General features: G+C 45.7%; 1 protein-coding gene and 1 long non-coding RNA gene across 6 annotated transcripts in view; both read left to right on the forward strand.

Moving 5' to 3' along the window:
• Positions 1-44: 44 nt before the first annotated feature.
• Helq (helicase, POLQ like) overlaps positions 45-27750 on the forward strand; it is a 41137-nt gene continuing 13431 nt past the window's right edge. For 2 of the 4 annotated variants that reach the window (XM_052199590.1, XM_052199591.1), the window contains exons 1-11: positions 45-354; positions 1552-2224; positions 6179-6357; positions 6991-7191; positions 7554-7626; positions 9588-9685; positions 12770-12868; positions 14785-14930; positions 17237-17476; positions 22431-22572; positions 22826-22930. In XM_052199590.1, coding sequence (XP_052055550.1) covers positions 172-354; positions 1552-2224; positions 6179-6357; positions 6991-7191; positions 7554-7626; positions 9588-9685; positions 12770-12868; positions 14785-14930; positions 17237-17476; positions 22431-22572; positions 22826-22930 — 2139 coding nt within the window. In that variant the 5' untranslated portion in view covers positions 45-171. Of the gene's footprint in view, positions 355-1551; positions 2225-6178; positions 6358-6990; positions 7192-7553; positions 7627-9587; positions 9699-12769; positions 12869-14784; positions 14931-17236; positions 17477-22430; positions 22573-22825; positions 22931-27750 lie in introns of those variants that run through there. The other 2 variants (XM_052199592.1, XM_052199593.1) reach the window with 2 other exon arrangements.
• LOC127696681 (uncharacterized) lies at positions 24623-25654 on the forward strand. Of its 2 annotated transcripts, none has more exons than XR_007980302.1 (3): positions 24623-24745; positions 24902-25005; positions 25058-25654. It is a non-coding gene; the product is annotated as an uncharacterized LOC127696681 (long non-coding RNA). The 2 variants fall into 2 exon arrangements; XR_007980301.1 differs by having other exon boundaries at positions 25214-25654.

Below are 27750 nucleotides of genomic sequence, written 5' to 3' on the forward strand. Positions count from 1 at the left end.
CACAGCACCTTCGTGTTCCCGCGCTCCCCGGACCGGAAGTCACGTGACACGGGGCTGCGCTGCGGAGAGATGGAGAGCTGATGCTGGGTTACTTAACTTACGCTCCAGAACGGCGGCACCAGCCCCGGTCTGCACCGAGGGCGGCTGTCGCAGGGACTCTGGGCCGTTGTCATGGAGGGCGGCTGTTCCCGCATCCGCCGGCGGGTGTCTGTCCGCAAAAGGAACCGCGGCAGCCCAGAGAGCCTCGGTGCCTCCCCGACCCGGGCCGAGCTCCAGGCCACCGAGGACACGGAGGACGAAGCTGCAGCCGAAAGCCGCCGCCGCCGGAAAACCGGGAGCCCGGAGTCCGCCCAGGTACAGCCCTGCTGAGTCCCCGCATCCCCGCTGACTCGCCCGGTCCTGTCATCCTAGGGCCGCGGTAACAACCCCTTCCTCCGCCCCGGGCACGGCTGCGCCGGCAGGTGCACAGCATGAGTAGCCTTCACTCGCTTTTCTCACCGTTGTTATCCTTGATCTCCAGCACTTGGGAGATGCTGCTTAAACCCCGGACTTCTAGATCGATGTCAAACCCACACATTCCCTCCATCCCCTGTCGTAAAAAGTTTTCACGGAGCAATTAACTGACGTGACAGACAGAAAGCTAGCCTTCCAAATGGCTTGTTTCTACTTTACTAATAAGTTTTTAATGATGACCCATTAAGTGCTAGTTACGTTATTAAACTAGCCATACTATGTAGATTTTACAACGGTAACTAAGTCCTAGGAAGTTGAAAGACTAAGTTGTGACTCAATAAGTAATTATTATCTCCCAGTTTACATCTCTGTTCTGTAAGCCTCCCTACATGAGTGTGCACATAACTGCCTCAATTCCAAGTTCAGAACAGAATTTCATTGTAGTGTCTAGTGGTAAATGATGATTTTGTAGCAGACCAGCTTCTACCTTAGCGCCTTGGCCGGAATTACTGCAGTTATCAGAAGCATCTATTGAATGTTGTAAATGATTACTGTTCTTTCGGTCCTTAATGCTTTAGCATAGGTCTGAGAATTAAAATGCCAAAACCTGGGGTTTGAGCTCAGCAGTGGAGCCTGGGGCAGGCCCTGGGCTTACACCACATCACTGGAATATTTAGAATTCCGGTATCACCCCTTGGGCTGAGCTGGGGATATAGCCGAGCTGGTAGAATGCTTACTTAGAATGCCCAATGCCCTGGGATTGAGCCCAGTACCTCATAAAACCAGGTATGGTGATGTGATGCACTCAGGAGACTGGCAGGAGGAGCAAGACTGTAGCCTCTGGTAGATGAGATCCTGTCCTGGTTCAAAAAAAAATATTTTTAAGCATCCTGATATCCCATAATAATCCAGCAGTACTGTTTAGGCAAGACAGAACGACTCTCTGGACTTGTTTCTTTTATTTGGTGATGATGATAAGTATTCAGAGAATAATTTGTATATGGTGATACTTTTGGGATAGTCCTTTGCCAGAACATTCTTTTTTTTTTTAAAAAAAATGAGGATGGAATGAATGTGTGTATCTTTGTTTCTTCTCAGGGAAATGACAGTGAAGAGGATATGTTTGGTGACTATAACAGCTTTACAGAAAATTCCTTCTTAGCTCAAGTTGATGACCTGGAACAGAGATATATACAACTGTCTGAATGTGGGAGCCATGGCGTCAAAGACAGCCTCGGGGTTGCTGCTGTGAACGACGCTGCTGACTCTGAACCTAGAGAACACATAAGGAAGCAGACTGATCAAGGCAGCCCTGCTGAACCAGAAGCTGGAGATGATCTTTCTTTTGATGTGCCTTCTTCTCAGATTTTGTATTTTGAAAACATGCAGAACTCTTCAAAAGCTTTGGGTGACCAGTCTACTAAGGAAAGAGACAGAAGCTCACATAAGTCATCAAATGAAGAATTGGCCTGCAACCACCTAGAGCAACCCCGGCAAAATGCTGACTCCTCTAACGTTGGGGCTTCTTCAGAGACAAACAGGAGAAAAAGCATTAAAGACCGTCTGAAAAGTGCCATGGCCGAGAACGCCAGGGCCCAGGCCCCAGTATTCCCCAGGAGTAAACAACTCAAAGAGACGCTCCTGTCTGAGGAGATCAGCGTCGCTAAGAAAGCCATTGAGTCACCATCAGATGATCTTGGTCCCTTTTATTCGCTGCCCAGCAAAGTGAGAGACCTTTACATTCAGTTGAAAGGAATCAAAAAACTATATGGTAATACTTTTTGTAAAACGGAAACCAAAGTTATAATTCAAATAGTATTATAGTTTTAATCCAAATCGGTGGAGACAGGTGATTCCCTGGCTCCGTTTCTAATCTTGAAGGACCAGAATATGAGCTGCGTTGTTAACCCTGCATCCCTCTCCTGGACTTCCTTCCTTCCTTGTGCCCTTATGTCCTTCTCACGGCAGGCATCTGGCTTTGTCTCCTGCCTGAGCAGTCTTCAGTCAGCTCGCTTCTCTGCCGTCACCTAAGGCATGCTTCCAGAGCAGCTGCAGGGCCTGCTGTGGCCCACGCAACAGCTTCCGTCCCTTCACATCTGCTTCTGGCTCTCCTCTGGTTAGCTCTTACTGTTTCCTTGGCATTTGGTTGTTGAAATTCCTTTGAATGCTCAGAATCTCAAGTGAAAGAAGTCAGTCGTAGCCGCTAAAATTAAACACATTTAAAGACGGCTAAGATTTAAGTGCAGAAAGACTGCAGTAGGGTGCTAGAGAGTTGGCTCAGCAGTTAAGAGCACCAGCTACCCTTCCAGAGGACTCAGAACAGTAGCCAGTTCAATTCCCAGTACCCACACCACAGCTGTCACTGCCTGTAACTCCAGTTCACACACATACAAGCAAGAAGAACACCAATGCACATACAATAAAATTTTTTTAAAACGACTGCAGTAATAATAGCTATGTGATGTTTTTCGAAAGTCCTGAGTCCTTGCATATATTTCAGATAGACCATGGTAAACAAGGGGACAGCAGCTGCCATCCTAGGAGATGAGTCTGTCAGCCATCACTGACAGCATCCTTGGGAGAACTTTTGAACTATTTGAAGACATGGATTGTCAGAAGACAGGTTGGAGAAGTAGAATGATAGGAAAATAAAGGCTCCCTTCCTTCAGACAGTAAGAGTCTAGACATTCTAGATGGCTCCGCAGCTAAGAGGCCTGTTCCCTCAGGACTGTCTGCTCACAGCGCCCACACGGTGGCTTACGGCCATCTGTAACTCCAGCTCCAGGGGATCTGAGGCCCTCTTCAGACCACTGGGACTAGATATACACTTGTACACATAAACATGGAATCCAAGGCATTCTAAGTTGTGAGGCACGTGGCTTGGGAGCAAACAGTCCAGTGCTGGGTATTGCGTACAGCCCTGCAGTCCTAAGTACATGCTAACTTTCTTCCCTCTGCCCTTCTACCGCTGCTTCATTGAGTCTCAGTCTGCTACCAAAGGGGTTCCTTGAGGGTAGGACTGTAGGACTCTCCTACTTTGTCTTGCTTTTGGAGTAGGTAGGTAGTCTGTGGTATTCAACACTGAACCCATGACGTGAAAGCTACCCTGCCTCTGAACTACATTCCTAGCCTTCAGGTTTTAAAACAGGATCTCGTAGCACAGGCTTGTCCCAAACTGATGCTCTTTCTACATTGGTGTCCCAAAGACTGAGGCTATAATACAGTGCTCGGCTAGGACATGGATGGAACTCTACGTTTAAGTATCTAGCACTGTACTTAGTCAATTGTGCTTTATAGAGTCCTCAACTGCCAGATTTTGTCAGCCTCTAACTCTGGCCTTGTTACTTAAACAGTGCCTTATCTATTTAAAAGGGGGTGGGGGTGGGGCAAACAATTGTTTTGTAGTGTAGTTAGATACTTTGCCAAATATATGATAATTTAATTATAATGACTGTCAGTTATATATATCATGTCTAAGTAAAAGCCTCAGCACACAGCTTTGCATACGTGAGGGTAATGCATGTGTGCACATGCCTCTGTGGCCAAGTTTCCGTATGAACACCTGCAGTTTCATAACTGGTAACTGATACCAATCTGAAATACTTAATTTACATTTTAAATATTTTGGTTTATTCGTCTTCTAATGCCTTGCACATTAAGCACACACTTTACTACTGAGATGAACCTCTCAGCTTAATTTCTTTTTAAAGATTTATTTATTTTATTTATATGAGTACACTGTAGCTGTTTTCATAGATATCAGAAGAGGTCATTGGATCCCGTTACACGTGGTTGTGAGCCACCAGGTGGTTGCTGGGAATTGAACTCAGGACCTCTGGAAACAGCACTCTCAACTGCTGAGCCATCTCTCCAGCTTAATATTTTCAAAACAGAAAGTCATTATGTGTATTTGGGAATCACTAAAAAATAAAGTTGCATTTGTTACTCAGGCATAACTATTTTAATGCCTTGTTTTTAGGAGGAGGAGGAGTCTCACTGGCCCTGGCTGCCTGGAATTCACAGCAGCCTACCTGCCCCTCCTCCCTAGTACTAGGATTAAAGGTCTGCATACACTTCCAGTCTCACTTTTTAAAACAATATATTCAAACCCTTTAAGTTTGGGGTGAGTTTTCTTAACCCACAGAAATGTGTAAATTGCCCAAATTTAGACTCAGTTTTTAACTTTTTTCCCATTTATTTTGTATACTTGTACGTGTGGGGTGCACATGGGAGTCAGGCAGCACATGGGACTTAGTTCCGTCCATTCACTGTGTGAGTCCTTGGGATAAAGCTTGGCAACAAATGACCTCACGCACCAGACCTCCTTTCTCTCTGCCCCGGATTCCCATTTTTAAGCTTTGAATTGCTTAATTGTGGTAGCATTTTAACTTGTCCTCACCCTATCCCACAGTACCTGTTAGACAATGATTTGATTAACGTTCTATTCGTACTGTTTGCGCCCTCCTCTGTGTCAATGGAGAATCCCAGAGGAAACGCCGACTTCCCAAAAGAGCCTGGCAGCTGATGTTCTCACAAACCGTACAGTGGTTTCTTCCCTCTGTACTCTGCTCTGGGTTTCTGTGTGCAATTTTTTTCCCTTCCTGTTGGTAGTTTGTTTTTATGTATTGATTACTTTGCCTGTTTCTCTAATGATAAAATACTGCTGCTCGGGCTAGAGAAATGGTTCAACAGTAAAGAACATTCACTGGGTCCTGGGTCCAAGTCTCAGCACCAGGCAGGGTACATGTAAGTGGTGGATGGCATATATGTGTGTATTCATATACATACATGCAAGCTAAACAACCACACAGAAAAGCATACTAACATTCACTGTTGATATTCACCTCAAATTACTTCCATTATTATTTTAAACCAGGGCCTGGTGGAACCCAGTCTAGCTAAGTAGTTGGGGATGAACTTGCACTTCTGATCTGTCTCCATACTCAGGTGCTAGAATGACAGGCATGAGCCCCTGTCCCTCAGTGGGTGCTGGAGATGAAATGCAGGCCTTCGTACATGCTGAGTGGGCACTACCAGGCCAAGTGCATCCCCAGCCTTTATTGCATGGAGTGCCAGTTTTTACAATGTCTCCCTGCCCTACTCTCCTCGATTATTTCTCACTGACTGGGGGCGGGAGCAACATGAGCCTGGGTGTGCCAGTTAGTAACCGAAGCCTTTTATGCTTTAAATCATATGCCTTTTATGCCTCACTTAAAAGGATGTCTGGGCTCGTCAAAGGCCATCTGGATGCAGAGGAACCAAAGCACCATAGGAATTTGAATTGTCCGTAAGAAAGCTAACTGAAGACTTGTGGTTTGTGCTAGAGCTTGCAGATTTTCTTTTCTTCCTCTCCCTATTTCTGCAAAGAGACTCTTCAGTGGGTGAGGGAGGTAAGCTTATATGATCTTAAAAAAGAAGGAAGGTTTTAAAATGGACACAGGTTCTCATGCTGCTCTTGGCCACAGGCAACTGTCTGCCCTGTTGGAATTTGACCCCTTCGACTGTAACTGTTGTGGGGTGAGCCGGTTTACTACCTATTGACAAGTCTGAGCTCACCTGAGCAGACAGCAGGCTGCACACATTCAGGGTTTGGGGCATTTACCATCCCTAAGAGTCACATTTCTCCTCATGAGAAGATCGCCACATCTGGATTTCCTCCCAGGAAAAAAATCCAGAGAGCATAGAAGGGAAAATAATCTCTTGCATTTTTCTTTAAATTCTACAGACTGGCAGCATACATGTTTAACGTTAAGTTCTGTGCAAGAAAGAAAAAATTTAATATATTCCTTGCCAACGAGTGGCGGAAAGACCCTTGTGGCTGAGATCTTAATGCTGCAAGAACTGCTCTGCCGACAGAAAGATGTTTTGATGATCCTTCCGTACGTGGCAATTGTCCAAGAAAAGGTCTGTGCTTAAGGAGTTGTCACTTTCTAATATGACACTAAGATCTAAAAACTAACTTTGAGCTAAGTCATATTTTTTCAGTATGTACAAAACTAATACCAAGCACTTAACTATTTTCTAGTAGCAACTGCATATAGTTTTTCATAAGTTACTTTGCACTGTGTTTTAAATGTTCCATTAACATTTAGCCTGCTTTTTTAACCAGAAACCGGCTCTTTACCTCATCAGGATAAATGATGTAGCTTTCATAAGAAAGGTGACGGGTAAAGCCTGTTTTCATGTTGTAGTTTAAAAGTTAGCACATACCGGGGTTGGAGAGCAGGGTAAGAGTCTGGCCACTCCTCCAGGAGCCTTAGGGTTAGGCCTGAGCAGCCACTCGTGGCTGAGTCCGAGGGAATCCATCACCATCTTTGGCCTCTGGCTCTGCATGCACTGTGCACGGGTGTGTATGCAGACAGAACACCCGTCCTCATATAATAAAGTGTTGCACATACTTATTTGGTAAAGATCAACCAGCAGTTCCTAGCTAGGCGATCCTAGATTGGACCCACAGAGGGGGACGATTTTAGATTAATGGGATCCCTCTGACTTTTAACTCAACCTCTTACTGTTTTTGTTTATTTAATATCCTAGATTTCTAGTTTGTCGAGTTTTGGGATAGAACTTGGTTTCTTTGTTGAAGAATACGCTGGAAGCAAAGGAAGATTCCCTCCGATTAAAAGGAGGGAAAAGAAGTCGCTGTATATCGCCACCATCGAGAAAGGGCACAGCCTGGTGAACGCTTTTATCGAAACCGGAAGGATAGGCACTCTGGGTCTGGTCGTCGTCGATGAGGTTGGTTAATGTCATATTTCTGATACTAGCTCGTTTCCCCAGTTTGGATCTTCTTAGTAACTAACAACGTGCAAGAGAGCACAAGGGGGCATTCCATGGTGGATAATCTTAAATTAGGTTTCTTGCAGATGTTTCTGAAATGTGAATGTGTATCTGTGAAGATGTTTTATAATGCTACTCATCAGTCCCAGATGTATCAGGATCCTGCCCCAATTTTTAACAACCTAAGGCATTAGAGAAATGGTATATATGTACTAGAGTTCCAAAACCCAGTGTATGCTCATTCTGCACAAAACAGCCATTTTATATAAACAGGAAATGAAATCTGACTTTCACTCCCCACCCCCACCTTTAAATCACAGTTGCACATGATTGGTGAAGGGAGCCGTGGTGCCATACTGGAGATGACCCTGGCAAAAGTCCTCTACACCAGCAGTGAGTATTGACCTGTAGTCAGCTCTGTGTGTAAGCGGCGTGATTCTATCGCTAGATTACATCGCCTCGAACAAGATATTTAAGCTTCCTGCCTCAGCCTAGAAGCTCATAAATTTCTGTTGAAAGAGTATGGGTGGGTGAGGGCTACAGCGGGCCTTGAAGTGGGCCTGTTCCCAGACAGCTGCCATTGCCTGCTTAGGCATACCAGGGGCCTCCATGTCTCTGTGAGATGGGGACCGTGGCGGGGCTGGCCTGGCGAGACAGTGGGAAGGTTACATGAGGACCCGTGCTGCTCCTCCGTGGCACACGTGGCACTGGGCACGGCCTGCTTCCATCACCACTCCAGCGCCATCACCATCCTCCCAATGGAGCCATATGGACTTATTTTGAATTTTCTTTTTTTTTTCTTTTTTTGTTTGGTTTTGTTTGTTTGTTTGTTTGTTTGTTTGGATTTGGTTTTTTCGAGACAGGGTTTCTCTGTATAGCCCTGGCTGTCCTGGAACTCACTCTGTAGATCAGGCTGGCCTCAAACTCAGAAATCCGCCTGCCTCTGTCTCCCAGAGTGCTGGGATTACAGGTGTGCACCACCACCGCCCGGCTTTTTTTTTTTCTTTAAGACAGGGTCTTACTGTATAGCTCTGGCTGGCTTGGAACTTGCTTGTAAACAGGGTAGCCTCAAAGGCCCAGAAAACCTGCCTGTGCCTTCTGAGTGCCGAGATACAGAACTGCACCACCCCACCTCCCCACCCCCCCATCCCCTAAGCCCCCCCACCCCCCACCTGGCAAGCTGCATTCCAGGGGTCACATTAAGGGACTATTTTGCAGCACCCAATTGTCTTTTAATATTCATAAAATGTTCTAAAGACATCTGCTTATCTATGTGCTGTTGTAGTGCTTACCTTATCTATGGAAAGATCATTTGATATAATGTCATTTCGTTGGAGGGTGCTAGCACTTGAGTCCAGTACATCACATATTCTGATCATGTGCTCAAGCACTGAGCTACACCCCTGGCCCCAAGAATAGTTTTTTTTAAATTATGAAAAGTAATCGCACTTATGCAGATTGTAGCACCATGCAGTCTTGTCTTTTCTTTCCTTTTCAAGTTACCAGGCAGCTACTGTTTCTAGTGCTAGAGTTGGGGGGGGCAGCGGGGGGGGGGGGGGGGAGCTGCAGTTCCTGCCGGCATCCAACGAATATCTCAGGGAGAATGAAAGGACAGGGATAGCAAGCGATGGGACATTCTACAGTTCCATCAAGGCAGAGGTGACAGTGATGGGGCATTCTACAGTTCCATCAAGGCAGAGGTGACAGTGATGGGGCATTCTACAGTTCCATCAAGGCAGAGGTGACAGTGATGGGGCATTCTACAGTTCCATCAAAGCAGAGGTGACAGTGATGGGACATTGTACAGTTTGACCAAAGAGAGAGGCATGCAGTCCTGGCCAGTGTGCAGTGTTGCCCATCACTGGCTCGTCACCGTCCCAGCTGGAGTCTTTCCAGATTTGCTGGAAATAGGAAATCTCTTTCTAGGAGGCAGGCTCCTGCTCTGGGTACGAGGGCCCCAGCATGAGACCCCTAGGGAAGTTACCTTTCCTGAAGTCCATCATTTCAGTGGTCTGATCAATAAAAAGGAACCTAACTGTCTCCTTAGAATATCTTCAGGATATTCTACCTTCAGGATATCTATCTATCTTCAGGATATCTAACCAGGATGGTTACACTACTGTCATCTTCCTCCAGGCTTGGAGGACTGGCTGTGTGCTGTGGTCTGTATTTCCAGGTTACAATTCCTTTCCAAGGGGAAGGTTCTGTGAGCAGCCACCGTCACAGGTGGCTAAAGTTCATTTCCTTCAAACCCATTCCTCTGTGAAATTCCCATACAGAATAGCACTGAAGTATTGCTAATGTTTCTTTCAGACATAAAGGAGATAGTTCCCTAATGCTTTGGTTTGTTCTAGAGACAACTCAGATTATCGGCATGAGTGCAACATTAAACAATGTAGAAGACCTGCAGGCGTTCCTTAAAGCCGAGTATTACAGCAGTCAGTTCCGACCAGTATGTACCCAAGGTTTGCGCTGTGCTGCTTATAATGTGTTCATTTCAGAAACTAGAGCGGTGAGCGTGGTGTGTTACAGAATAGCTGAGCGGTGAGCATGGTGTGTTACAGAACAGCCGGGTGGGAAAGGCACAGCCGTCCCTCCACACACCCATATGATAACAGCTTGGTATGGAGAGTGTCAGCTGAGGCAGGGACCTTGTCTTCAGTCACTCACACCTGCAACAGTTGCCGGAGAGCAAACCCCAGTGGGCACTCACTGAATGGGCTTTCCCAGAACTTGTATCAGTATCTGAAGTCAGGGCTTTAACTGGGCAGGATTTCAAGAGAGATGTGCAGACCTACTGTCAACATCCAAAAGTTACCTTAGTTCCCACTTCAGGAGCCTGTGTACTAAAATCAACAGCGCAGACAGCATGGCTCCCATACAAGGGCGATGTGAAAATTAATTACACATGCCACAGTTTTAGTCTCATAAAGCCCTGCCCTAGATGTAGAGCCACCACCTGTCAGTTTTACTAAAAGGGAATCAGTCTGGAGAGATGGCTAAGTGGTCACAGTACTGCCGGCTCTTCCAGAGGTCCTGGGTTCAATTTTCAGCATCCATGTGGTGGCTCACTAAGTTCTTGTATACTCCGGTCCCATGGGACTCAGTGCCCTCTGGCTCCCAGTGACACTGCACACATGTGGCACACAGGGAAAATGCAGGCAAATCATCCATACTTAAAAGTTAAAGAAATAAAACAAGAGACAGAGAATCAGACTTCTCAGGGAAGAATACCCTGACAGGTTAACCAGCCCCAAGGGTTCAGACCCCTAAACACTTATGAATACAAACAATTCTGAATGAACTCAGAAGGAAGGGTGTGTGCGCGTGAGCATGCAACAATAATTTTTGAAAACGAGGTAATAAACTTAGAGGTAGAGATGGGGTGCAAATGATGTAAATTTAATATTTGTATATGGAATCTGTAAAAGAAAAATGTTTTATTTATTTTATTTAAAGAAATCCCTTTAGCCAGGCTTGGTGATGCAGACATGTAATCCTAGCATTCAGGAGACTAAGGTAGGGGAGCTCGAGTTCTAGGCCAGCCAGAGCTACATCCTGAGCTCAGAGTAGCCCTGGGCTGTCTAGCAAGACTCTGTCAAGGAGAAAGCTTGTAAAATCTTATCAAGTGCGTGTGCTTCAGTAGTTGCAGTTCTTCTAAAGATAAGCCAAGGCTTGACCTGGACTTTCCCCTTGGTTTTGAGACAAGGTCTCGCATCCCAGACTATTCTGGAACTATCTACCTAGCTGTACTGGCTGGTTTTGTGTGTCAATTTGACACAGGCTGGAGTTATCACAGAGAAAGGAGCTTCAGTTGGGGAAGTGCCTCCATGAGATCCAGCTGTGGGGCATTTTCTCAATTAATGATCAAGTGGTGAGGGGCCCTTGTGGGTGGTACCATCTTTGGGCTAGTGCACTTGGGTTCTATAAGAAAGCAAGCTGAGCAAGCCGGGGGAAGCAAGCCAGTAAGAAACATCTCTCCATTGCCTCTGCATCAGCTCCTGCTTCCTGACCTGCTTGAGTTCCAGTCCTGACTTCCTTTAGTGATGAACTGCAATGTGGAAGTGTAAGCTGAATAAACCCTTTCCTCCCCAGCTTGCTTCTTGGTCATGGTGTTTGTACAGGAATAGAACCCTGACTAAGCCACTAGCCAAGGATGACCCTGAACTCCTAATCCTCCTGTCTCCACCTCCCAAGTGCTGGGATATAGGTTCAATACTACACTCATATGGATTTAAATTTCAATCTAATAACAGCATTCCTAAAATGCTTGGCTAAAGTAAAAGTATAACTCATAGCTACTTGAAGACTGTGTGCAATGTACTTCTACTGTCTGTCCAAAGTTCCAGTGTGGAGGTTCTGTGTCTAGGTTCTTAAATAGTAATCTTGAAAGTCACTAAATACTATCTTGAAATGTATTGTTTTACACTTGTGCAAAATATAAAAGTTTTCAGGAAATATTTTCTGACCTTAGATGTCTTTTTTTTTTTTTGGCTGGTCTGTGGTGGTACATGCCTTTAATCCCAGGCAGAAGCAAGGCCAGCCTGGTCTACAGTTCCAGGGCTACATAGACAAGCACCCTTCTTTGGAAAACAGACAGACAAACAAAAATCCCTCAAGATTGCACCTTTAAAACCCAGTGAACTGAGGGCAGGGGAGATAGGCAGTTGCTAAGGTGCTGGCTGTGCAATCTTCTGTCCTCAGGGCCCCACAGCGCAGCCAGGCGCACTCTGTGTCCTGTAATCCCAGTGCTAAGACAGGAGGTCTGTCCTGGCCTCCTTGGCAAGGTTCAGGGAAGTAAGAGGCTTGTCAGGAATAAGACAGTGCCTAAGGAGAAACACCTGAAGTGTGTCCTCTCTCCTCATGTATGTGCACACACATGTGAGCACCTACACACACACACACACACACACACACACACACACACTGAAAGAACATCTGTTTGCAGACTTCCTATCCATGAGTACTCAAGTGGCATTTAAAATGAAAACTGATGACTAACACAGAAAGTTGTAGATCTTAAGAAATAATACAAAAGAGAAAATGGCACTACCACCTGTTCCTACATATTCTCTTACCTAGTTTTCATTCATGTGGATGTGTCTGAGTATCTGCCGGGTTTGTGGTGCCTGCAGAGACCAGCAAAGGGCACCAGGCTCGCTGCAGCAGGAGTCTCAGGCAGTTGTAAGTAAGCTGTTGTGGGTGCTGAGACCTGAGGGTCCTCTGGGGAGCAGACTTAACCACTGAGCCACTCTGCAGCCCTCATCCCTACCATTCGTAGCAAATCCAGAAGCATCTGGCCGCCTTTGGAATGTATACTGTCCAACTCAAAAGTGATTTTTTTTCCAGGATGTTAATTCCTGTTTTTATGCAAAGAAAGAGGCAGAGGAAAGGAGGAAGCTTAGCATTTAATCTAAAGCCCATCTGTCGGGTCTGAGAAACGCCCAGGTCTCTGTGCAGCTGCCCCGTGTTAAAACATTTTATAGGATTTCAATCTACAAACTGTATATTAATTGACGGTTTCCTTTAACTCCAGGTGGAATTAAAAGAGTTCCTGAAAGTAAATGACACCATCTATGAGGTGGACAGCCAGGCTGAGAACGGCATGACCTTTTCCCGGCTCCTGACGTACAAGGTGCGAGGGGAAGCCTCGTCCAGGCTCCTGGCCTTTGTGCCCAGGTGTGCTGGGCCCTGCAGCAGACCCCAGGGGGCCTCGTCGGTCTGTATTTGGGGAAGATTTGAGGTGAGAGGTGCCTGATCTGCCATGGAAAACAAGGTGCTGACTGAATACAGCTGCTTTCCTCTTTGTTTTGTTTGTAGTGCTAGGGCTAGAACCAGGGCCTTTAAGGCACACAGCAGCACTGAGTTACACCATACAAGGCACACAGCAGCACTGAGTTACACCATACAAGGCACACAGCAGCACTGAGTTACACCATACAAGGCACACAGCAGCACTGAGTTACACCATACAAGGCACACAGCGGCACTGAGTTACACCATACAAGGCACACAGCGGCACTGAGTTACACCATACAAGGCACACAGCAGCACTGAGTTACACCATACAAGGCACACAGCGGCACTGAGTTACACCATACAAGGCACACAGCGGCACTGAGTTACACCATACAGGGCACACAGCGACACTGAGTTACACCATACAGGGCACACAGCGGCACTGAGTTACACCATACAGGGCACACAGCGGCACTGAGTTACACCATACAGGGCACACAGCGGCACTGAGTTACACCATACAGGGCACACAGCGGCACTGAGTTACACCATACAGGGCACACAGCGGCACTGAGTTACACCATACAGGGCACACAGCAGCACTGAGTTACACCATACAGGGGCACTGAGTTACACCATACAGGGCACACAGCGGCACTGAGTTACACCATACAGGGCACACAGCGGCACTGAGTTACACCATACAAGGCACACAGCGGCACTGAGTTACACCATACAAGGCACACAGCAGCACTGAGTTACACCATACAGGGCACACAGCGGCACTGAGTTACACCATACAAGGCACACACCACTGAGCCACACCTAGCCCCTAGTTCATTTTTCATGTCAGATCCCACTGGATTCTTTTCTCTGGCATATCTTGGTGAAGTTGGGTATTTTATAGCTGGTGGACACAACACTGTATAAAAACTGTAGAACAGGGCTGTACGCAGTCCCACTCTAAAGTTAGAGAGACAAGACCTCCTTGTGCACACATTACTTTTTGTGTCAGTAAAGTGCTTACTAAGCAAATGACTACTGAATTTTGAGGAAGTACTTCTTAGGTCATTTGCACCTGACTAATGAACCAGCCCCTGAACCATGAAAATGTGGAGACATATCTTATAGATATGTCATTCACCGGGCAACAAGAAGAGCATAACATATGGTCTGTAACAGACACATTGCTGCATAGAGGTGCTCACGTCTGCATGCTCGCGGCTTGCAGTCAGCATGAGGCACATTTAAAGGGGAAGCAGTTTTACCCCAGCCTTAGGATTTCATGAGGTGTATTCTACACCCATACATTAGTTTTCAGTAACAGGAACTGAGGAAGTTTAAATGACTCCCTTTATTGCACGTCCTCCCAGCCGTGCTCCAAACTGTCATAATTCACTGTTGTTTCACTTCTGACGGTTCAGGACAGGACAAGGCGTTGTTCCTTATGCGGTCCTTTGACTGTTGGTAGCTGCAATCCTTCTCTCTCTCTGGCTTTTTGTTCTGCTCGGATGGAGGTGGGCATAAAATAGTTATTGATAACTAGAGCTGGTTTCATCCTTGGTTCTTAATCATTTAATCCTTTTTTTAATATTTATTTATTTGTGTGCATGAGTGCACTGTCGCTGTCTTTAGACACACCAGAAGAGGGCATCAGAGTAACCTATGAAGAAAATTGACCGTTTGCTGTTTAGTGCGGCTGTCATCCCCTGTTTTAGTAATGGATAACTGCAGCGTTTAATTCTGGAGACGGTTTACATGTTTTTCAAGTCACACTTGCGTGGTTGCAGCGTGTAACTTCTTGTTTTGCAGTACTCTGATGCCCTGAAGAAGATGGATCCCGACGGCTTAGTGGCATTGGTGACAGAAGTTATTCCTAACTACTCCTGCCTGGTTTTTTGTCCCAGTAAGAAGAACTGTGAAAATGTAGCAGAAATGTTGTGCAAATTTTTAAGCAAGTATGTTAATTTTTTTTAATAAATCGCTCCTATTTTCGTCATAAATCACAAACATGAATGAAATGTTCTGTTTGTTGGATGATCACTATCTTCTCAGCAGAGCACCATGTTGTTTTACAGGTTCTGAAGGAACTGACCTCGAAGAAAGCTTAACTGACATTCACACTAACGTAGAGAATTCTAGAGTTGCAAGAGAGTGATCACCACGCCTTAGATTTGGCTGAACAGTGACCCAGGGTTCAGCTGTGTCTTAGTCAGCATGTCCGGGAGTGGGCCAGGCAGGGTGCAGCAGCAAGGCAGGGTAACCACTGTCACAGCTCCACAGCCAGCCATGGCTGCAGCTGAGCCTTCTCTTTCTTAACACGTCCCTCCTTTTCTTATCTTGGGCACTAGATAGAATTTCCTACACATTTTAGAGATGCCTTGGTTTGGGAGTTGAGCTGTTTGGCCATGAGCTCTGCGGTATCCACCAGGAAGTGTCGGTGCCTATGGTTCTGTCCTCCTCCCTGTTTGTCTTCTGTGGGTTTTTAACCTTTACACCCTTTTGACCCTTACCTGAGGCTTTCAGTAGTCAGAGGCTACCAATGGGAACTTCTAATCTGGCCACTCTCCACCCACCTCCCAATCCCACTGGCATAGACTGGTCTAAATCAGGATTACATTTTTCTGGCTGGTAGAATGATAAAAATGTTTAGGGAACAGTCAAGGAGTTGAATTTCAGTGATTGATAGCCTGCCTTTACAATGATGGTTTTGATTATTTAAGAAACAAAACAAAACAGCCAGGCATGATAGCTCATGCCTTTAATCCCTGCGCTTGGAAGCCAGAGCAAGAGGATCTCTGTGAGTTTGAGGCCAGCCTGGTCTACAGAGTGAATTCCAGGATAGACAGAGCGAATATAAGGAGACACTGTCTCAAACAAACAAGAAAGCTAAGTACGCTGGGCTGGAGAGATGGTGGTGGTTGGTTGTGAGCACTTCCTGCTCTTTCAGAGAGCCTGACAAGTTCTGACACCCAGCTCCAATAGAAGTCAGACCCTCTGGCCCCCATGGACACCTGCACCCATGTACACACACACACACACACACACACACACACACACACACGCAAGCACAAACTCATAGACAAGCATTTTTAAATACATACACACAAATTTTAAAAACTTAGGGAAGGATGGAAATTAATGATTTAAGCTTTCTTATAAAAACCATTCACCTTTTTGGCATAATTTAAGATATCATTGAAGTTTCTACAGTGTTAGTGTTTAGACATTGTTTTGCTATATGGTATGTTTCCATTTTAAGAGCAGAAAATTTACGCCTTAAAATTAAACAGACCATCTCCCCAAAAGACATATATTGTAGAAGAAATAATAATAATATCTAGAGCAGGAGCTAACCTGATATCATATGAAGTTTAGTGACAAACTCAGGAAGTCCATGAAGCATCTGAAATGTCTCTAAAGTCTTGTGTTTATATGAATAGCTGGACTTTTCCTTAGTTTTATTTTTGTGAGGTTCTGTGATCCACAAAAGACTTGGAGAGTATTTCTAATGGTTAATGAAGTAATAATTAAAAGAACATTTATGAGCCTGGGGAGATGGCCCAGTCAGATAACCCAAGTTAACATTCTAGCATCCTGGTGAAAGCCAGGCGTTCTGACACACGCCTGTGATGCCATCCTGGGGAGATACACGAGGCCCCTGCAGCAGGCACGCGCGCCCGCGCTCACACACATACACACACACATACACACACACACACGCGCGCGAGGCCCCTGCAGCTCAGTCTCACACACACACACACACACACACACGCACACACACGCACGCACACGGCCACCGGCAGCTCGCTGGCCAGCTAGGCTTGCTGAATAGTGAATTCCAGGTTTAGTGAGAGATGAGAAAACCACTTGATGTCAGCCTTTGGCCTCTGTGCAGACGTGTCCACACTCAGTACACAGATACAGACACAGGCATGTACATACAAAATATGCAGAAAGAACATTTTGTGTACTTAACTGATAAAAGGGATATATAACTAAAAGGGATGCTAACATGGTGTATCAAAGGAAAATGGTAAGCACTTCCAGCTGTAATTCAAGATATGCATGCACCCACCCTGTGTATGCCTGATGCCTTCAGAGATCACTAAACGGCATCAGATCCCCTGAAACTGGAGTTCTAGATGATTGTGAGGTGCCATGTGGGTGCAGGAAACTGAACCCCCATCGTCTGGAAGAGCAGCCGGTGTTCCTAACTGCCGCGCCGTAACCGCAGTCCCAAGCTGATGGTCTTTTTTCCTAGGGACTATCTAAACCACAGAGAGAAAGAAAAATGCGACGTGATTAGAAGTCTGAGGAATGTGGGCCACGGCAAAGTGTGCCCTGTCCTGAAGCGCACTGTCCCTTTCGGCATTGCCTACCACCACAGCGGGTTAACTAATGACGAGCGGAAGCTTCTGGAAGAGGCCTACTCCAAAGGTGTGCTCTGTCTCTTCACCTGTACGTCCACCCTGGCAGCTGGGGTCAACCTGCCTGCAAGGAGGTACGCTCTCCTCTGCTGAGTTGATTTCTTTGTTTCCTTTAATGTTTTAATGAAAAACCACATTTCCTGAGATTCAATCCCTCCCTTTTGTGGCCTCTCTCTTCTATGTGTTTGGTTGTCTGTGTCTTCAACTTGTGGGACTGGATCTAACTGAGGGAGTCCTGCCTCAGCCTCCTTCCTAGTGCTGGAATTAGAGACACGACTCCTGGGATCTGTTCTACTGTCTGGGGAGGTTTGACAAGACCTAAAGAGTTCGTTTAGTAAATCTCCTTGAAACGTTAGTGGACTGATTTGGAAAGCCAGTTGGGTGGAGTTCAGTGGCCAGAACCTTGTCTGACCTGTGTTCAACGCACAGGAAATGGGCTGAGTAAAGCCATCTGAATGCATTAGTGTGTTTGTTTGTTGTCTGTCTGAGACAGGGTTTCTCTGTGTAGCCCTGGCTGGCCTGGAACTTATTCTGTAGACCAGGATAGCCTGAAACTTAGAGATTTACCTGCCTCTGCCTCTGCTTCTCCCTCCCAATTGCTAGGATTCAACGCCTGCATCACAGCCCCCTGGCATGAATGGAATAGCTTTGTCTCAGGTAGGTTTCCATTGCTGTGAAGAGACACCATGCCCAAGGCAACTGTTCTAAAGGACAACAGTTAATTGGGGCTGGCTTTCAGTCTCAGATTCAGTTCATGGTTCTCATGGTGGGAGCACTGCAGCATGTAGGAAGGGCCTACACTTAGATCCTAAGGCAGCCAGGAGGAGACTCGCTTCCACACTGGGCGGAGCTTGAGCTCTAGGAGACCTCAGAGCCTGCCCCACAGTGACAACTTCCTCCAACACAGCCACACCTCCTCCTTGTGCCACTCCCCTGGGCAGAGCAGATCCAACCACCACAAACTCTTTAAGGTCACAACCTCTGTCCCCTTTTCAGAGATTTCCAAACAGTAGAGAACTGTATGCCTGACTTCTCTTTATAATTCATTACTTGGGGTGTGGGGCAGTGGTGGTGGTGGGAGTTCTAGCAATACTTTATTTTTATAAAATGTTTATGAACATTAAACAGAGTGTTTTTCTGCTGGGTATACAGCCTTACGTCTCTGTCATAGTCATTAGTTATAGTGCCCCCTCCATATTCATGTATATTTATCTATTTATAGACAGGGTCACACTGTGTAGCCCTGGCTGGTCTGGAACTCACTATGTAAACCTGCCTTTAAGACAGAGGTCCATCTGCCCCTGCCTCCAGCTGCTGGGACTGAAGCCTGCACCACCATTCCCAGCGTGGAGCCGGCTGTGTGTCTGTGTGGGCCTCTAGTTCTCTTCTCCCCACAGCTCCTTCTCTGTATTCACAGTGTCGGGTAGAGGAGCGTGCATGTCGCAGTGTGGTTGTGGAGGTCAGAGGTGAATGCTGGGGTTCAGGAGTGAGGCTGCTGCTCATCTCTGTCCACCTTGGGGGTCCTGGGGTAGAGGTCAGCGGCAGGCAGCCCTGGTGGCCAGTGTGCTCCCCAGAGCTGCTCCCGGCAGCTTTTCACTCTCCCTTATCCCCTGCCGTCTCCTCGTGCTGAGGAGGACGCTTGTTACAATCGCCCTGTCCTCCCTCTGTCCCCACATCGCCATCCACACCACCTGGCACCTACCTGCTTACTATGCATTTATTTACTCAGCCCTCACAATTTATGACCAATATTTTATGCGATTCAAATCTGTAAAATAATTAACTTTCCCATATTTATGGGAAGAGGCAGAGGCAGGAGGATCTCTGAGTTCAAGCCCAGCCTGGTCTGCAGAGTGAGTTCCAGGACAGCCAGGGCTACACAGAGAAACCCTGTCTCGATAGATAGATAGATAGATAGATAGATAGATAGATAGATAGATAGATAGATAGATAGACCGATAGTTACAGTCCATGGGTCTGTCTCGGGATATCCAGGATTCCTTGGTCTAGGAAGGTACGGGTCCGGTTAAGATGACAGACAGAACAAACCACACACACACACAGGCGGTTTGAATCTGAATGTTTTTTTGGGTATCTCCCAAAGTCCAGTCAAGTTAACATCAAAAATTAAGCATCGCATAGATCTGTAAACTGCTTCTTCACCTTGGTCTCGATGTCGCACCGGCCCGGGAGCTGAAGAAGGAGGGTTCTCGTGCCTAGCCTCCTGGCGAAAATGGCGGCATTGTAGAGCTTGGGAAGCTGCCTGGCTCACGCTGTCTTTCAAGAGTACTTCTGCCTAGTCTGCCTGTTGCATTCTTCTCTGTGCCATGCCTGGGGCCATTGTAGGCTGCCCTAGGCCCTGGATGATTAGCTGGATCTGCTCCAGCCTCTAGCCCTTAGCTTGATGAATTAACTAACTCATTCCTACTCTGAGTCAGTCTCTCTCTCTCTCTCTCTCAATTCAGTCTTCCTGAGTTAATTAACAGTTAAAGGCAGAACTAGATTAACTTGTAGGGAAAGGTAGCTAGGGAACCAACTCAAATGTAAATTCTTTCTACCTTGACCAGTCTGTATGGCAGGGACCTCATAAGATTTTTCAGATGTAAATACCCTTAGTCTGGGCTATTGTTTGGAATACACCTGCCCTGAAAGGCAGTGACTGGAATTTCTGGAATGCCTTTTCTACCATAATAACATAGATGGTTGGAGCAAAGCAAAGCAGATTTTTTTGCTATAAGATGGATTCTTACACATCTGTATTTGCTTGGTTAAGCCATGTCTCGGCTATAAGGAAATAGGAGAGTTTAAGAAATTGCCAAGTGAGATTTATCTGCTTCTAAATGTACGGGGATGTCCGTTATTCCCAGGAGACATTTTTTCTTTCACCTCTGTCTGTAAAATATCATTTTTACAGACTTTACTGGGCCACCTCGGCGATAGATAGATAGATAGATAGATAGATAGATAGATAGATAGATAGATAGATAACAATAGATAGATAGATAGATAGATAGATAGATAGATAGATAGATAACGATAGATAGATAGATAGATAGATAGATAACGATAGATAGATAGATAATGATAACGATAGAGATAGATAGATAGATAGATAGATAGATAGATAGATAGATATAGATAGATAGATAGATATAGATGGATAGATGGATAGATAGATAGATGGATGGATGGATGGATGGATAGATGAATAGGTAGATAGATGGATAGATGGATAGATAACGATAGATAGATAGATAGATAGATAGATAGATAGATAGATAGATAGATGGATAGATAGATGGATAGATAGATGGATGGATAGATGGATGGATAGATAACGATAGATAACGATAGATAACGATAGATAACGATAGATAGATAGATAGGTAACGATAGATGGATAGATAGATAACGATAGATAGATAATGATAGATAGATAGCGATAGATAGATAATGATAGATAGATGATAGATAGATAGATAGATAGATGATAGATAGATAACAATAGATAATGATAGAATGATAGAAGGGGGGAGAGGGAAGGGGGAGATCCGAAGCCACATTGGAACCCAGGCAGCTTGATCATATAACCCTTGCACTCCCGGTTCACTTGTCTTTTGTTAGGGCGTGGCACATGGTGGAGGCTCCATCTTGAGCTCTGTGGTTTCTCTGTCTTAGAGTTGTTGCTGGTCATTTCTGTAGTCCATCTTTCCATGAGCTTCGTTCTCTTCTCTTCTGAGAGAAGCTTACTCAGGCTAACCTGGGTTAAAAACATGTGGTTACAGCTATCAACTCCTTTTTTCCTCCAATTTCACCTTCCATTTAAAATTCAAGTTTTTAGTGGACTGGACGACAATATAGTGCAGAGTGCTTGCCTAACACCTAGAAAGTCCTAGATTCAAACCCAGGTACCACTACCCCCAAATCCATTTTCTATTAAAGACACAGAAATAGGAGATTAGTGAAGTAGGATGGGGTAAAAGGATGTGGGATGGATACAACGGCAACAATACACGTGTAGGGTGTCGGGATACTACACGTGTGGGGTGTGAAACAGCGTGCCTATGGGATGCCAGGATACTACACGTGTGGGGTGTCGGGACAGCATGCCCATGGGATGTCGGGATACTACACATGTGGGATGCTGGGACACTGCAAAGGGATACTACACGAGTGGGGTGTTGGGACAGAAAAAGCTAGCTTTTTACTGTTCTGTTATGTTTATTCGTTACATCTTTAGATTTTAAATGCATTTTAAATTTTCAAGAATTCTGTTATACTTCTTGTAGAAGAAATCAGTGGATATGATTCCCTCTGGAATTTTCTGTGAACTCTATTTACAATTTTCCCAAATTATTTATTGTATTTGTTGTATGCAGTCATTTTTCTGCGTTCTCTTACTTTTCCTTCATTTTGTTTTTTTCAAGTTTTCACCAGTCTACATAGTCTCTTGAGATTTATAAATACAGGAGTTGATAATGTGGGCAAATGATGGATTCTTCAGTTGCCTTTGAAGAGGAAAGCTGACTACAGATTTGTTTATGCCTGAGCAGGATTGAAATTGATGTTTTCGTAGACTACAGCCATTGAAATCTGCAGTGCCTTATAGTTAAAGATAACATAAGTTCATATGTCGGTAGCATACGGTGGTGGTGGTATAAGACCAGATCTCTCAGTTCTGAGGTATAAATCAGGAAGCTTTGGAGGCTGCTGCTCTAGACTGACCACAGGCCTCTCAGCGCCGAGGCCTGGGCTCCAGTGATGGCGCTGGCATCCACTCATTGGCTGTTTAAGCCACTAGTGAACTTCAGACAATGTCTTCATAGGAGAGGAAAATAAGGATATTGCTAAGCATTTTGTAAGAATTACAGGTAATATATGTAAGAACCTAGGACATCAAAGATGCAGTGTAAGTGCAGTTTTACTTAAAGTGAATGTGTCATTACACTTAATAAAACCGATAAAACAGAATTGGGTTTAAAGAGTAGTTGCTGGCGTAGAGGATCACTTTAATTTTATACCTTCCAGAGTCATCTTAAGAGCTCCCTACGTGGCTAACGCGTTCTTAAAGAGGAATCAGTACAAGCAGATGATCGGCAGGGCTGGCCGGGCGGGGATAGACACAGCCGGGGAGAGCATCCTTCTGCTGCAAGAGAAAGACAAGCAGCAGGTGAGGCTCGGCTGGACCACGCCCACGTAAGATCATGCAGTGCTCCTTAAACTGAGGAAGAGAGTTCAAATACGGTTGTATTTCAGACATTGTTCTAGAACATCTGTTCATTCTTGCTCCTTTTGTGATTGTGTTTTGTTTTGGCTTTGGAGGAGTCTGGGGCTTCTGGAGATCTTACAAAGTGTGAGTTCTTATTGTGGAACACTGTTTAGATTGAGTAACAGCACAAACAATACCACTCTAACTTTTGTAGGTCCTGGAACTAATAAACGGACCGCTGGAGGACTGCCACAGCCGCCTCGTTGAGGAAGTCACCAAGGGACTGCAGAGTCTGTTTCTCTCCTTAATTGGCCTGAAGGTATTTTTTTTAAAGATCATTTTTATTTTTGGAATTGGGTATTTTTTTCGAGACAGGGTTTCTCTGTGTAGCCCTGTCTGTCCTGGAACTCACTCTGCAAACCAGGCTGGCCTCGAACTCAGAAATCCACCTGCCTCTGCCTCCCAGAGTGCTGGGATTACAGGAGTGTGCCACCACCGCCGCCTGGTTAAAGATCTTCTTAAATGTGATGAGTATTACCTGAGATAATAGAGATTTTTAAAAATTCAGGCAAAATACAAAATGAAAAGGTAACCTCTAATGTAATAGGAAACAGAACAGTCTGTGACATAAAAAAAAAAAAAATCTAAATCTGGGAACTGGAGAGATGGCTCAGCAAATAAGAGTACACTGGCTGCTCCCTAAGGACCTGGGTTCAGGTCCCAGCACCCGTATGTCAGCTCGAAACTGTCTGTAACTCCACTTCCAGGAGATCCAACTCCTTTACACAGATATACATGCAAGCAAAGCACTAATGTGCTTAAAATAAAACTAAATTATATTTTAAAAAGACTGAATTCATAGAGGAAAGTTAGAATAAGAAATCAGATACTAATCGATACCTACCTGAAGTTACTTTATGGGAGACAGTGGATCCAGCCGCGTGACAAGCCCTCACCCCTGCTCACATCAGAAGGGAGGCGTGCCTGTCATCGTACGCTGCAGTCCCACAGCCACAGTTCTGCAGACATGAAGGGCGCAGCCGATGCTCCACAGAGGAGAATGTTACCACCCAGCTCCGCAGGCTGGGTGGACTGTGTGCAGTTTCAGTTACAATATTTTCAACCTCTGATGGGTTTACTAACATGAAAACTGAATCTTAGAGATTCATTTTTATCAAGTATGAAGAATACTGAGCCGGGTGGTGGTGGTGCACACCTTAAATCCCAGCACTTGGGAGGCAGAGGCAGGTGAATTGCTGAGCTCGAGGCCAGCCTGGTCTACAGAGTGAGTTCCAGGACAGCCAGGAAATTTTTTTAGAGTTTTTCATTAATCTCTTTTAGACTCTTTTTGTTTTGGTTTGGTTTTTTGATTTTTTGTTTTCTCAAGATAGGGTTTCTCTGTATAGCCCTGGCTGTCCTGGAACTCACTCTGTAGACCAGGCTGGCCTTGCACTCAGAAATCTGCCTGCCTCTGCCTCCCAAGTGCTGGGATTACAGGCGTGTGCCACCACCACACAGCTAGACTTATTTTTAAGTTAACTAAATTCAGTCCTTGTGCCCAAAGTACAGTTAGCCACAACAACAAAAATTAGTAAAGGAGTTTGAATCTAGCTTTTTCTAACTGCAAAACAATTGTTCTTAGCTCATCACATGGCTTGTCCTCATTAGGATGAACTGGGAGTAAAATGTATGTGAGACATAAGTGAAACAGAGATATCACAGGGATTGGTCCTTGCAGACAGATGATGATAATCCTTACCGCGTCACCTGCCACACTAGAACCGTGAACGTCTAAAGAAGAATATGACGAATTGCACTGAGGTTGAAGGAGAGACTCAGACACGGAAGGAAGAGATAAGCCACACTAGATATTTAGAGTAGAACGCAAGAACAAAAGCTTAATGTGGCATGGGTAACAGTCACCAGGCTTGACCCTGTAACACTGGAGAGGGGCTGTGACATGGGTAACAGTCAGCAGGTTAGACCCTGTAACACTGGAGAGGGGCTGTGACATGGGTAACAGTCACCAGGCTTGACCCTGTAACACTGGAGAGGGGCTGTGACATGGGTAACAGTCAGCAGGTTAGACCCTGTAACACTGGAGAGGGGCTGTGACATGGGTAACAGTCAGCAGGTTAGACCCTGTAACGCTGGAGAGGGACTGTGACATGGGTAACAGTCACCAGGCTTGACCCTGTAACACTGGAGAGGGGCTGTGACATGGGTAACAGTCAGCAGGTTAGACCCTGTAACGCTGGAGAGGGGCTGTGACATGGGTAACAGTCAGCAGGTTAGACCCTGTAACACTGGAGAGGGGCTGTGACATGGGTAACAGTCAGCAGGTTAGACCCTGTAACACTGGAGAGGGGCTGTGACATGGGTAACAGTCAGCAGGTTAGACCCTGTAACACTGGAAACGGGATGTGACATGGGTAACAGTCAGCAGGTTAGACCCTGTAACACTGGAGAGGGGCTGTGACATGGGTAACAGTCAGCAGGATAGACCCTGTAACACTGGAGAGGGGCTGTGACATGGATAACAGTCACCAGGCTTGACCCTGTAACACTGGAGAGGGGCTGTGACATGGGTAACAGTCAGCAGGTTAGACCCTGTAACACTGGAGAGGGGCTGTGACATGGGTAACAGTCAGCAGGTTAGACCCTGTAACGCTGGGGAGGAATACTGAGGAGTTGAAGTTTGTATGGAAACAGGTGCCCCAAACCATATGGCTTTGATTGGGGTCATAGGGGAGCATGTTTAACCACCAGAGATGTAATAGTCCTCAGAGACTTTGTCAGAACTTGGCTCTGACACCAACCAAGGACTTGTGACTTGCACAGTGTGAGACCAGAGGCTAAAGAGACAGAGGTGAGCGTCCCTAGAGACACGAGAGGACAGGAAGAGAAGGAACCTCCAGGGAGAGGAAGTGGCAGTTACATCGTGGGAACTCAGGGAATTCCCGGTTATTTATCACAGCCATGTTCCAGACACCTTGCCAGATACTTATGTTTTATCTCCAGTCCTTGAACTGAGTCTAATTTCTGTTTTACAAACACTAGATTAGATGTATCCAGCAGGGCTGCTCTACTGTAGACCTGTACTGCGTGCCTGAACCCGCACTTTCCTGTCTCCTCCTGCCAAGTAATGCTTCACGCAGAATAGTCACACAGCGTGAACAATAAGTCACTCCTTCCACGTAAACTCACTCGGTCAGCGGTTTCCTAATGCCGTAAAAATTGAACCCAAGCATCCGGGCATGGTTGTGTGCATTTCTAATACCAGCACTTGGGAGAAAGAGGCAGCCTCATCTCTGTGAGTTCAAGGCTAGCCTGGTCTATAAAGAAAGTCTAGGACAGCCAGAGCTCTGTTTTTAAAAAAACTGTTTTGAAAAACGAAAAAGCAAATAAATGAAAAACAACCCAAGCGTGTTCCCATGATGCCTTTAATACCAGCACTGGGAAGACAGATTTTTGTGTTTCCAAGCCAGCTAGGGCTACCTGGTAAGACTCTTGTCTCTTAAAATAATTAACTAACTAAACCCGAAAGCTAGGCTGTTATTGCACATGCCTGCAGTCCCAGCGCCTGGGAGGTAGAGGCAGACATATCAGAAGCTGAAGGCAGGCCAGGCTGCGTGAAACCTGGTCTGAAAGAAAGAAAAACCTGGAAAAATGTCAAAGGTTAACCCCAAATTTCTCACCTGCACTTTTAGAAGAAAGAGTTCGTTTGGGCTCACGGTCCTAGGGGGTTAGTGTCCACCATGGTGGACGCAGGATGCAGCCGCTAACTGACGTGACCACTGGAGCTGGAGGCCGAGAGCTCACATCTCAAACTGCACGCAGGAAGCAGAGGCCCAGAACAGGAATGCCTGTGGCTTTAAGCCTTCAAAGCCCACCCCAGTGATCTGCTTCCTCCAGGAAGGCCCCTCTCAGACGGCACCACAGCTAGAGACCAAATGCCTGAGCCCATGAGAACACGTCATTCAGAGGTACACAAAGGCTGGAGTACTTTAATGATCCACAAACAGCATCATCCCAAAAATCTCATAAGTGCATCTGAGCTTGAATATTAAGAATGATTGTTAATAAAGGAGAGGGAGAAGCAATGCAAAAATGAGTACTCCATAATATTTTATCATGGAGCATTATATTGGTTTAATATGAAATGACTACTTAAATATTCCCGTTGAAGTATCATCAGAATTATATGAGAGCTATTGATCTGTCCTTTTTTAATATAACATGCTGATTTTGGTGAAGTTGGCTAATAAAAGTGTGTTCTAATTCTGAGTGTTTTACACCTAGATGCCAAGTGCAGAGTATTAGGATCACTGCTGTGAGCTATAAATATCCGGCTGGTGGGCAGTGGGGAGAAGACAAGGAAGGAAGGAAGGGAGGGAGGGAGGGAGGGAGGGAGGGAGGGAAGGAGGGAGGGAGGGAAGGAGGGAAGGAAGGAAGGAAGGAAGGAAGGACAGGAAGAGGAATGGAGCCCACAGAGAGAGAGGCTGACTGATCACTAGCTGACCCTTCTGCTTGACACCTCCTTGCCTGCTGCCGGCACACCACACAGGATTCCTTCTCCTATGGTCTCCATGTTTCTTTGTTAGGTTTATTGTGGTCTTTAGAGCTAAGCGTGCCTCCATGGGTAGGCGGAAGTAGGTGAAGGGAGGATTCCAAAAGGAGCCTGAGTAGATTTGAGGAATGCTGCTGGAGAGGTTGGACAGAGCACAGCTTTGGGAATAATATAATAACTAATAGCAGTTTGGGGAGGGGGATAGCTCAGGGGTTAAGACCTAGCCCTGTTCTTGCAAAGGACCCACTTTCAGTTCCCAGATCCTACACCAGGTGATTTGTAACCACCCAGAACACCAGCTCCAGAGGATCCAATACCTCTGCCGTCGACAGCATCTGCACTGATATGTGTGTATCTCACCACACACAGGCATGAACTAAAAATAATAAACAGGAGCCAGAGAGGTGGCATACATCTTAATCCCAGCACTCCGGAGGCAGACGCAAGTGGATCTCTGTGAGTTCAAGGCTAGCCTGGTCTAGAGTGAGTTCCAAGACAGCCAGGACTACACAGAGAAGCCCTGCCTCAAAACAAAGCAAAACATAATAATAGTAATAATAATAAAATAT

The sequence above is a fragment of the Apodemus sylvaticus genome, chromosome 11, assembly GCF_947179515.1.
Source record: "Apodemus sylvaticus chromosome 11, mApoSyl1.1, whole genome shotgun sequence".
NCBI classification, from domain to species: Eukaryota; Metazoa; Chordata; class Mammalia; order Rodentia; family Muridae; genus Apodemus; species Apodemus sylvaticus.